This window comes from Somniosus microcephalus, chromosome 9 (assembly GCF_052327205.1).
Source record: "Somniosus microcephalus isolate GS21.2 chromosome 9, FLI_Smic_1.0, whole genome shotgun sequence".
NCBI lineage: Eukaryota > Metazoa > Chordata > Chondrichthyes > Squaliformes > Somniosidae > Somniosus > Somniosus microcephalus.
Window position 1 is genome coordinate 62,079,683 of NC_140995.1, and position 12,581 is coordinate 62,092,263.

The 12,581-nt window shown below is 45.1% G+C and overlaps 1 protein-coding gene across 1 annotated transcript; it reads right to left on the reverse strand.

Moving 5' to 3' along the window:
* Nucleotides 1-9,103: 9,103 nt before the first annotated feature.
* On the reverse strand, nt 9,104-12,431 carry map10 (microtubule associated protein 10). The gene has a single exon (XM_085996660.1). It carries the CDS (start codon nt 12,321-12,323, stop codon nt 9,429-9,431), a length of 2,895 nt encoding a protein of 964 aa, XP_085852786.1. The 5' UTR covers nt 12,324-12,431; the 3' UTR covers nt 9,104-9,428.
* Between the last annotated feature and the right edge of the window lie 150 nt (nt 12,432-12,581).

Below are 12,581 nucleotides of genomic sequence, written 5' to 3' on the forward strand. Positions count from 1 at the left end.
CCTAACAGTCATAAACCGAAGGGACTACAAGCGGCTATTCTCACATATACCCTTGAGAGATACAAAGATTGTCTTGAAGACGTACACGGGGCAAAAAATCTACCCCAAAGGAAAAATAAGGGTGAACGTTATATATAACGGCAAGGAAACACCAAAAATGGACCTATATGTATTGCCAGATGGAGGACCACCACTACTAGGAGGTGAATGGATCCGGAAGATACAACTAGATTGGCATTCCATACAAGCACTAACTGTAGATGCCAAAAAGGATGACGACGTCACACCTGGACGACTGTCAAAAATGCTAACTGACGCACAAGAAGTGTTCCAGCAGGGACTCGGAACACTAAAAGGCATAACAGTGACGATCAAAATAGAGGAAAATGCAAGCCCAAAGTTTTTTAAGGCCAGACCGGTACCTTATGCGATCCGCCCAGCCGTCGAAGCAGAGCTGGAAGGTTTGGAACGTTCAGGAGTACTGTCCAAAATGGACTGGAGCAAGTGGGCTACACCCATCGTTCCTGTAATGAAGAGGTCATTGAGTAATACGCCTGGGGAACCAAAGAAGGTTCGCATCTGTGGGGACTTTAAGGTGACAGTGAACCCAGTCCTTCACACGGTACAATATCCGCTTCCGTGGATTGAAGATATTTTCGCCTCGCTATCTGGAGGGAAACGCTTCACTAAGATTGATCTGGCCCAGGCGTACCTGCAAATGGAGGTAGAAGAAGCCTCGAAACAGTACCTCACGATCAACACTCATAAAGGTCTCTACCAATACAACCGGCTGGTGTTCGGGGTAGCATCAGCTCCGGCTATTTGGCAAAGGGCAATGGAACAAGTCCTGCAAGGGATTCCAGGGACCCAGTGTTATTTGGACGACATCCTGGTCACGGGCGAAAATGACAGTGATCACCTCGCCAACCTGGAGCAGGTGCTCACTAGATTGAAGGAATATGGGCTCCGAGCTAATCGCCACAAATGCGAGTTTTTCCAGAAGCAGATCTCGTATTGTGGCCACGTTATTGATAAAGAGGGGTTACATAAATCCCCTGAAAAGATTGAGGCAGTAGTCAAGGCTCCAGCACCGGAAAATGTGTCACAACTGAGGTCGTTCCTCGGGCTGGTGAACTACTACCATAAGTTCTTGCCGAATTTGTCAACCGTACTACACCCACTGAACACCCTACTGCAAACGGGGGTACCATGGAAGTGGAGTGACGAATGTAAACGAGCTTTCCAGAAGAGCAAAGCATTGATCACATCAAAAGAGGTGTTGGCTCATTTCAACCCAGCACTACCAATTCGGTTGGCGTGTGGTGCATCACCCTATGGCATTGGAGCGGTGCTGTCGCACAAATTCCCGGACGGCTCGGAGAGGCCAGTAGCCTTTGCATCTCGGTCACTAACCTCAGCCGAGCGTAACTACGCCCAGATTGACATGGAGGCCCTCAGCCTAGTGTGGGGAGTGAAAAAGTTCAATCACTATCTGCACGGGCAGAAGTTCACCTTGCTGACTGACCACCAACCACTTGTCTCCATCTTTAATCCAAAGAAGGGCGTTCCGGTGATGACTGCGCAACGGCTACAAAGATGGTCCCTTTTTCTAGGGGCGCACCAATATGAAATCGAGTATAAGGGCACGAAACAGCATGGAAACGCTGATGGGCTATCACGCCTGCCACTGCCTACTGCGGAGGAAGCACCAGCAGTGGATCCTGTCGAAATATTCCATTCGACTATAATTGAATGCTTGCCAGTAACTAACGCTGATATAGAGAAGGAGACCCGAAATGACCCGACACTGTCTCGGGTATATGATTTGACGGTGAAGGGATGGCCAGCACATGGCGACTCACTGTTGCCAGCATTCTCATCCAGAAGAGAACAGCTGTCAGTATGCCAGGGGACCTTGATGTGTGGATCCCGAGTGGTAATTCCACCCAAGTTAAGGGAGAGAGTGCTCAATGAGCTTCACGAAGGTCATCTGGGAGGGGTGAAAATGAAAAGCCTTGCTAGGGCTTATGTGTGGTGGCCGGGGATCGATCAGCAAATCGAGGACCTGACAAAGAGCTGCTCAGGATGCCAGAAGGTCCAAAATGCACCACCACATGCCCCTCTACACCCATGGGAGTGGCCCTCATCTCCATGGCAACGGGTGCATATTGATTTTGCTGGTCCATTCATGGACTCAAATGTTTTTAATAGTCGTGGATGCGCACTCGAAATGGCCTGAGGTGATCAAAATGTCCTCCACCACCACGGAGAAAACTATTGCAGTCCTACGGACCATTTTTGCCAGGAACGGCTTGCCAGAGCAGATTTGCTCTGATAACGGACCACAGTTTGTGTCCGAAGAGTTTCGAAGATTTATGAAAAGGAATGGGGTAAGGCATTACACATCCGCCCCGTATCACCCAGCCACAAATGGATTGGCTGAGAGGTTCGTACAAACCTTTAAAAAAGCAGTAAAGGCCATGTGCGATGACGAAATTCCACTGCAGCATAAGGTGGACAATTTCCTGTTAGCCTACAGAAATGTGACACATGCAGTCACCAACCAGGCCCCGGCCATGATGTTCTTTAACCGAAGGTTGAGATCTCGTCTGGATTTGCTCAGACCAAATGTACGAAGAGATGTTGAGAGTAAGCAATTCCAGCACATCAATGAGAAGCCGACAAGGAGCTTCAATGTAGGGCAACCAGTCTTGGCCCGCGACTACCGAACAGAGAAATGGCAACCAGGAACGATATGCACACGGCAGGGGCCATGCTGACCAGATCCTAGAGTCACAGGAATGAGTCAACGCCATGTCTTGGCCATACGTACCTGGTGAGGAACCCGACGTACAGGTCGCATCTACCTCAGAAACAATAGCATTGGAAGCTGATGAATCAACTGACGACAGGGTGTTAGAATCGCCTCCGCACCAAGAGCGAGACACTCGGGAAAGGCGTTATCCAGAAAGAATCAGGAAGCCTCCCCAAAGACTGAATTTATAAATAGACTATTTTCAGTTAATGTTGCATGTTAAAAGTGTTAATTGTAATTAGTTTGATATTTAATTGTTAAATGAGTGTTAGGGTACTGTTAATCTAAAAGGGGAGGAATTGTAATGTATGTACCTTTAAGGGGGAGAACTACTTTTTGCAGCTCCTGTATCCTGTAGTACCGGCAGTGACCACACCTGTATATAAACCCTGAGTAGTGATCTGTACAGTCAGTTGCAGTTTGAACCCTCATTCAGTAAACACCTGTTGATCGTTCCCTGCAGTCTTTTGTCTGATTATTGAAGGACAAACATTAAGATACACGATCTAACACTTACAAATCTAACTTTCTTTCACTAGGATTTTATAAATCATGACTGCATTGCTGATCAATAAGGTGCAATGTTTCAAGGCAGGCTTGTGCCTCAAAAACCATTACCACATGAAATGATATTCTCCTTCTGATTGTTCTGAATAGATTGGCCAGTAATAATATATCATTAGCAAAATAGCCAAGAGAATGATGCCTCCCTGGCCTGGATTGCTTAACCAAGTAAAGACTGATCACTGAAGGTGAGATTGAAAGGATCATGAGGAAAACACCTATAGACAAATCACCTGGGGCAGATGGCTTTATAATGAATGTTATGCAAGACAGTTTTTAGTCACCTCTCAAGTAATAGGCTGGCCTTTCAGTAGATATTTGAGAGGAGAGGAGCAAAGCTCAATGGTTTTTGCACTGCTTTGCTTATTTATAAGCTAGGGAGACATCTTGTTGAATACCCACAACTTATTTATTGAAGGCTGATTAAGGTCTTGGCCTCTTGGCTGGAGAAGGTATTGGGAAGTTTTATCAAGAATCATTTAGTAACTTTATTTCTGATCCTCAAATTGGCTTGCTACCTTTTTTCCCCTTGATCTCGAACAGGTGCACGAGAGGGAGGAAAAGAACTATTTTTTCCTTATTGAGTTTTGATCCTTTCATTAACCAGGTAACAAGTCTTTATAGTGAGTCCTCAGCAGCTTGTTTACCACTGGGACCAATCCTTTACGTGAACCACTGTCAGTAGTCATTTCAACTCATAAGGTGGAGGGGCTGCAGATGGGTAATCATTGCCATGCCATACAATGATGATATTTTATTAACTATCAATCCAAACATTGTTTCTGGGACGGATTGAGTTCTTCAATTTTGAATTTCAATTTTGTTTTCAAATCCCTCCATGACATTGCCCCTCCCTATCTCTGTAACCTCCTCCAGCCCAACCCTCCACTCTGAGCTCCTCCAATTCTGGCCTTTTGCGCATCCCCGATTTTCATTGCTCCACCATTGGCAGCCCTGTATTCAGCTGCCTAGGCCCTAAGTTCTGGAATGCCAACCCTAAACATCTACGCCTCTCTCTCCTCCTTTAAAGATGCTCCTAAAACCTACCTCACCTATCCTACTATCTCCTTATGTGATTCGTGTCACATTTTGTCTGATAATGCTCCTGGGACATTTTACTATGTTTAAGGTGTTATATAAATGCAATTTGTTATTGCCTACATGGCTAAATTATAAAATGAGGATGTCAGAGCTACAATGCTGAATTTGGGGTGCACTAAGGATTGTAGATGCCTCATCTTTAGATGGATGAAGGTAAGTACGGGATGTATAAGGTTTTTCTACCAGGCTGACTCTAGTCATGTTAAACATGGATATGATGACTCATCAGGGGAAATTTTCCAGTAGCCATTGCTGATGGTGCAACAGCAGAATGGGTACTGGAAGAGTCAGAAAATCAGACACAGGTCCATCTCACTGGATCTATGCCTACGCTGCATTGCTTGCAAACCTCCGGTGGGCTTAAGGAGCTCTGGCTGAAACATGTTAATGTATTATAATAGGAACATAGGAACAGTAGGGCATTCAGCCCCTTGAGCCTGTTCCACCATTCAATGAGATCATGGCTGATCTGCGATCTAACTCCATATACCCACCTTTGGCCCAGATCCCTTAATATCTTTGGTTAACAAAAAACTATCAATCTCCGATTTAAAATTAACAATTGATCTAGCATCAATTATCATTTGCAGAAGAGTTCCAAACTTCTACCACCCTTTGTGTGTAGAAGTGTTTCTTAATTTCACTCCTGAAAGATCTGGTTCTAATTTTTAGACTATACTCCCTAGTCCTAGAATCCCCAACCAGCAGAAATAGTTTCTCTCTATCTACCCTATCTGTTCCCCTCAATATCCTGAAAGCTTCGATCAGATCACCCCATAACCTTCTAAATTCTAGGGCATACAACCATACTTTATGTAATCTCGCCTCGTAACTTAATCCTTGAAGTCCGGGTATCATTCTGGTAAACCTACGCTGCACTCCCTCCAAGGCCAATATATCCTTCCTAAGGTGTGGTGCCCAGAACTGCTCACAGTACTCCAGGTGTGGTCTAACCAGGGTTTTGTACAGCTGCAGCATAACTTCTACCCCCTTGTACTCTAGTCCTATAACGGCCAGCATTCCATTAGCCTTTCTGATTATTTTCTGTACCCGTTCATGACATTTTAATGATCTATGTACCTGAACCACCTCCCCACCCCCAGTCTCTTTGGACCTCCACTGTTTTTAGCTTTTCACCATTTAGAAAGTACCCTGTTCTATCCTTTTTAGGTCCAAAGTGGATGACCTCACATTTGCTTACATTGAAATCAATTTGCATCAGTTTTGCACATTCACTTAATCTATCAATATCCCTTTGTAACTTTATGCTTTCAGTATTCTTATTAGTTCTGTGCAATTTTATCACATGGCATGATACCCCAAATACCATAACATAATTGATGGCACTCATGTGGTCCTACAGACCCCTCCACCACAATTCCATTGTCTTCATTAATTGCAAAGGTTTCCACTGCATCAAAGTGCAGGTCATCAGTGACTATTAAAACAGGTTCATGCCTGTGACTGCCCACTTGGTAGCCAGAAATCTACAGCGCTAGGATTATTTGACGAGGCTAGACAGTGCAAGTATGGCTCTAGGAGACTGAAGCTAACCTCATCAGCACTGGCTCCGGATACCTCTAAGACAACCATGGAGTGCAGCGGAGTGTGGATATGAAGGACAAAGTATGCAGGCTTCTATCACCATGTACACCCTGACTGAGGCTGCATGCTAAGGCTCATAAGACAACTCTTTCTAAGCTTTACATATTGCAGCATGCCACATGTTAGTACCACCACTTCAAAAGGCAACTGTTGTCATGCGGCCATTTGGAAAAGTGTCCTCCCGAAAGTGGGTTCCTAGATTCAGATAGGTTAGGGATATTAGAAGCATCTGGGTTTGCTTTACAGCTAATTCCTTTCTAAGGGAAAATAAAAGGATATACTAGTTGATCTCCTGGGGTTTGATTGTAGGTGGTTTGGGGAATGGACCATGATGTTCCATTATAGGACAGCTGTACTAACCACTTTGCATCTGATGAGGATCCTGCAAATGTCTTTAGAAGATTTGTTTATTTATTGGAGCAGACACAGGAACTGAGAGCACTAACAAATTTGTTTCCCCTTACACACACCTACAAATAGTGTTTAAATAGTTCACTCATTTGAACAGTGACTAAATTTCAAAAGTAATTGACTGTAAAACACTTTGGGACATCCTGAAGTCATAAAAGGTGCTGTATAAACTTAGGTTATGTCTTTCTTTACTTTTGTGTAATTGATGGCCTAACAGATAAAATGGCAGATGAAAACATTTTGAAAAAAATGATTTAATTGTTCAGTTTCTGTTTTTATTTAATTAAAAAATGTTGCTCAATCTTGTTATTACTAAGTTCTGATTTGCTGTAGCCAAAAAGATTAAAAAAAAAAAAATCAGTTATTTGATTGGTTCAGTTTTGGCTTTGCTTTATTGGTAGATATTGTTCGCAGTTCGTAGCATCCTAAGTTGTCATTTGTTGAAAGAAGTGTGATGGTTGCAGTCTGACACAGCAAGTGTAATGTGACTAAAAGGAATTACTTACATAAGACATCATGATATCCTCAAACCAAAATAAAAAACTACAAATTCTGGAAATCTGAAAGCAAAAAAAAAAAATGCTGAAAATATAGACCAGGTAAGTCAGCACCTGCAAAGAAAAAGGCAAGTTAATGTTTCAGATGTAATTGTGTTTTGATGAAAAATTTATGTTTTGGCTGTAACCCTTCATCAAAGCACAATCAAATCTGAAACATTAACTTTCTTTTCCCTTTATAGGTGCTGACTGATTTGTGTATTTATATAATTTTGTTTTTGTTTCATTCCATCCTCAAAATTGATTTCCTGAGAATTTTTGATCCCTCTCCCAATCTATTAAAATTGAACTGGTCGAAGTGACTCTGCACCTTTAGTAACAATTGCCAATCGAGTCACTTAGCATTGGAAGTCTAATGGATAACGTCTCTTCCTGAGAAGCAGAGAGTGCCTGTGACTGAACCAATGGAGGGATTAAGTGGGGGTGGGACATTGTGCAGAATAGGGTACAGGTTTGAATGAGTTGCCGTTTAGGAGGTGGGTGGAGAATGGGAGACTGGCCAAGAGAACATTGGAATAGTTGAGTCTGGAGGCATGATAAAGGCATGGATGAGGATTCCAGCACCACCAGATAAACTGAGCCAGGAGCAGAGGCAGGTGATGTTACACAGATGGAAATAGACGATCTGTGATGGAGACATTAAGGGTCAGAAGCTAAGCTTGAGGTCAAATAGGACGCCGAGTGTGGTTCAGCTGAGTCAGTGGCAAGTGTACAGAATTTGTGGCCGGGGCTGAAGACAATGGCTTCCTTCTTCCCAATGTTAAGTTGGAGAAAATTGCATCTCATCCAAGGCTGGATCTCAGACAACGACTCTTACAACATAGGCAGTGGAGGGGTCGTGAGCAATGTTCCCGTTTAGCTGCATGGGGCCGCGCGGCTGTTTGAAGCTCCCGCGCAGATGGCTTGCCAGTTTCTCAATGGAAAACCGCGCATGCGTGGAAGTTTGAATAGGCCGTGCAGCCCCTTAAAGGGGCCGCGCGCACAAAAAAATGACAGGGAATAATGGTTGTGAGAAGTCATAGAGTCATAATGGCACAGGAGGAGGCCATTCGGCCCATTGAGTCCGTGCCGGCTCTCTGTAGAGCAATGCAGTCAATCCCATTCCCCCGCTCTATCCCTGTAGCCCTGCAAGTTTATTTCCCTCAAGTGCCTATCCAGTCTCCCCTTGAAAACATTGAGTGTCTCTGCTTCCACCACTTCCGTCGGCAGCAAGTTCCAGGTCCTCACCACTCACTGCGTAAAAACGCTTTTCCTCAAATCCCTCCCGTATCTCTTGCCCAAAACCTTAAATCTGTCTCCTAGTCCTTGTGCCATCAACTAGTGGGAACAGCCTTTCCCTGTCTAGCCTATCCAAACCCGTCATAATCTTGTACACCTCTTATCAAATCACCCCACAACCTCCTTTGCTCTAATGAAAACAAATCCAGCTTCTCCAACCTGTCCTTGTAGCTAAGATCCCCCATCCCCAGAACTATTCTGGTAAATCTCCTCTGCACCCTCAAGTGCCTTCACATCCTTCCTAAAGTGTGGTGACCAGAACTGGACGCAATACTCCAGTTGTGGCCTAACCAGCGCTTTATAAAGGTTCAGCATAACTTCTCTACTTTTGTACTCAATACCTCTATTTATGAAGCCCAAGATCCCATATGCTTTGTTAACCACTCTCTCAATATGTCCTGCCACCTTCAGGGACCTATGCACATTAACTCCCAGATCCCTTTGTCCCTGCACACTCTTTAAAACTGTGCCATTAAGTGTATATTGCCGCTCCCGGTTCCTTCTGCCAAAATGCATCACCTCACACTTCTCTGTATTAAATTCCATCTGCCACTTGTCTGCCCATTCTGCTAGTCTTTCTATGTCCTGTTGTAGTCGATTAGTATCATCATCACTATGTTGGAGAGCTAGAGCTGGGTGCCATTCATATACATGTCAAATCTGATTTATCAGATAATGCTTCTAAGGGGCAGCATGTAGAGGAGGAAGAGGAGGGGGCTAAAGATAGATCTCTGGGGAACTGAGGTGCAAGGTTGGAAAGAGAAGCCATTAGTAGAGATGCTCAGGCTACAGTTTAATAGGTAGGAAAAGTGAAAGGAAGGAATCTGAACTGGGCAATGGAAGAGAGGCACTGAAGAAGGAGGGTGTTGGTCACTGTGTCAAAGGATTCAGAGAGGCTGAGAAGCAGAACACTTTCAGGTAGAGGGCTAAAACTGCATATCTCTTCTACCACCCATTTTGTCACATGTATGATAAATAGCATATTGTGCAGTTACAAGTTTACTCATGGACCAAGAGAAATGTAAAGAACTACAATGCAGTCTTAAGAAGCTAAGCACAATCGCAAAGTAAATAGCTCGATAACTTCAGTGACAGCATCATAAAGTATATCCAGGAAGTTTGTTGGCTACTAGTTCAGAAATGTGTCTGTATTCATTAACAATTTCCATACTGCCCAATTCATTCACATCATCTTCTCTTTGAATATCCGTTGTGTTCATTTCAAGTCCACTGCAGGCAAGGTCAGACACACTGGATGGTACGCAAGAGCTCACCGGAGACGTCCCCAAAGACTGGCACTCCTCTAAAGACCTGTGTCCATTCCTTGAACCTGAAAGTTGGGGGGCCTCTGTGCTAGCTGGATTGATGACTGTCCTAGAACCCTGCGGGACAGGTGACTTGCATGGTTTCTGGTTTTCTTCTTTGTTTGTTGGTTTCAGTATATTTTTAAGTTCATTTCCCTCTGTTGAGCTGGTTGCATCATCAGATAGATTTGAGGCTGCTGAAGACAATGCCACTCTCTGATGGTGACTTTTTATGATGTATATTCCTTTTAAAGACCGAATTGGAGATCGCTCGGACGGTGCTGGTAGTGGAACTGAATCATCGTCCCTCTCACTTTGAGCTGCTCCCTGACTATCACTGGAATGTTCGAAAAAGCTAGATTCTGATTCATTGTTAGAATATATATGTTTCACCCTAGTGGATGCGACCTCTGTACTACTACCCAAAGTATCTGCACATTTGCTTGTAGGTTCAGGACTGGTAAAATCTTCTGAGTATCCCGTTGGTTCAGGACTTGTAAAGTCCTCGGAATACTTGGGGTCAGGACTATTAGAAGAAATCTGTGCATTACTGTCTTCAAGTATTGTTGGATCAATAGTAAAGCCAAGATTCATCTCTGGAGTCTGCAACACACCCACCTCCTCATTATACGCCTCATTGACACAGAGGTCAGAATCACGATTGAATATTTTGGGTAGACTGATCTTTACATCTTTTCCAATAAGAATCCCGTCATTTGTTGCCTTATTAAACTTCTGCAAATCTGACACCTCCACACGGTGATTTAATGGTCCCAGAGGTTGAACACACATTTGTCCTTTACTAGTGGCGCTTTCCAGCTCCAAAGTTGTCCCAAAGTTATTTTTGCCTCTAAGCTTTCCATTTCTTATAACCTTTGAAGAATGAGGGGAGTCAAGTTCAACACTGTTTTGAATCAATGTTTCAATGTTTTCTTCGAAGTGGCCACTTTGGAAAGGAAAAGCTCCGGGAAGATGTTGATCTTGGAGAAGCATTGAAGGACCTCTTTCCCCTTTGCCTTTATTGCGCGTTCCTGCAGTCTTTTTATCTTTCAGTTGTTCCAATTGCCTTTTTCTCGACAACTCTCTTTGTTCATGCAATATCAACACATCTGGGTTTGTCTGTTGCAGCCTTAACCGTAATGTATGCGTCAATCCATACATCAGCTTTCTTTTTGGATGATCGGAGTCTTTCTTTGTGTTAGTTTGCTTCGGAGTATTTTCTTTATCAAAGAGCTTTAGGGATACCGGTTGCTTTTGAAACTTCTCTTTAGGTTTCTTAAAATTTAAACTGGTAGATCGAGGGTGCTCTGCTGTTGTTGATCTAGTCGGTTTGTGAAATTCGGGCGAATCATTCTCCAATCCACTGGTCGGTTTGTGAAAACCGAGCGAATCATTCTCCAATCCACTGTAAAGCCAAGCAAGCTGAGGATGAACGGTAAGAGGAATCCGCTGAGGAACTTGGTCATGTAGCAAAGAAAGCTCTAGCAGGAGCGCATTCAGCAAAGGCAATTGCCTGATAGTATTACCTGGATCAGGCTGCGTGGACCTCTTTGGTACTTGTGGCTTTAACCTGGATGCCATTTCTGACTGACTTTGGAACAGCCTAGAATTACTTAAAGTCTGGCTCATTCCGAATGATTCACCACTTTCATCTGAATCCAGCTCCTCGAGTGGTGCTGACTCGGTCTCGGGCTCCACTATTCTGTGTATTTCAGTCAATGTTTCTTTGGGTTCACCCGTTGACTGGCTGTAGTACAGTGGGGGCGGACAAAAAACGTTGTCCACACCTATATCCGTACTTTGTTCGGTTTCTAATCTCTGCAGTCTCATTCTGTGTTCCATTTGTATCCCTTTTGCCAATTTATTTGGTTTACATTTCTTCTTTGACATCGAGATGATAACAGGTACTTCTCTCTCGCCTAACTGAATATGCTGGAGGAGAACCCGGTCACCAGGCACCAGATCGGAGTGAGATGGAGTGTTCCCAGTGACTTGATCTGCGACCTTCTCGCTCTCTTCCTTTACCCGCTCCGGCACATGTGGCCCATTGGGTAAGACTGGCGCTTCTAAAGGTTGAAGTGGAAAGTTCTCGTCTCGCATTCCAACTTTCAGGACTTGGTTCTCTGGAATATGCGGTAGTAAACCTGCTCCCAAACTTAGGAGTCTGTATCCCACCGAAATGTAGCCGATCTTTCCGCCCATGAGGTTATATAGAGCGTGCAGCCCCTTGCCTCCATGCACGGACGGTAGTGCAATGCCGTGCTCCTCCACCTCCCGCCTGATGTTCTCCACCGCGCCTGCCAGCGAAATCAAGCAACTGCCCACTAATTTGGGCACCCGAGGAAAGACGTCCAGTAACATGGCGTACAGGGGAGTGTTGGTCAAATGGCTGTGCAGGGAGGCCAGGCTAATCTTGAACAGGCAGGATTTCCCTTTGCCGAACGGGATGTCAGGGCCGCCCGGCGGCCGCTCGGGGGTCGCGTTCTCTTTGCCGCGCTCCCAGCTCCGCCGCAGGCACTCCGCCCGCTCCGGGTCAGTCTGATGAACCAGCAGAGTCGGAAAGTCCAGTAGCCTGAAAGCCACCGCCAGCAAGGGGTCGGGGCGAGTGCCAGGCCCAGGTTCAATCTGCACGCAATCCACCAGCAGCTCCAGGGAAAACAGCGTCTCCGTATCGGCGGCTACACTCATACTGCGAACGGCTAACGCCTCCCCCGGGGGGGTAACGGCTTCCCGGCGCCTTAAAACCCAACAGCAAACTCCATCCGCACCGGAGCGTCGGAGCCGAAACCTTGGCAACGTTGCCTCATAAGCTATCGCGAGAGCGCGGGGACACTGGCCTTCCGTTTTCCATTGATCTCTGGGAGCTGTAGTCCGTTCTCAGGCCGGCTGAGCTTCCGACTCCTCCAGGAAATCAGATCCCAAAACTACAACTCCCATCCTGCCTCT

Coding starts and splice junctions, on each gene's coding strand:
- map10 (XM_085996660.1), bottom strand. CDS start 12,323: ATGAGTGTAGCCGCCGATACGGAGACGCTGTTTTCCCTGGAGCTGCTG.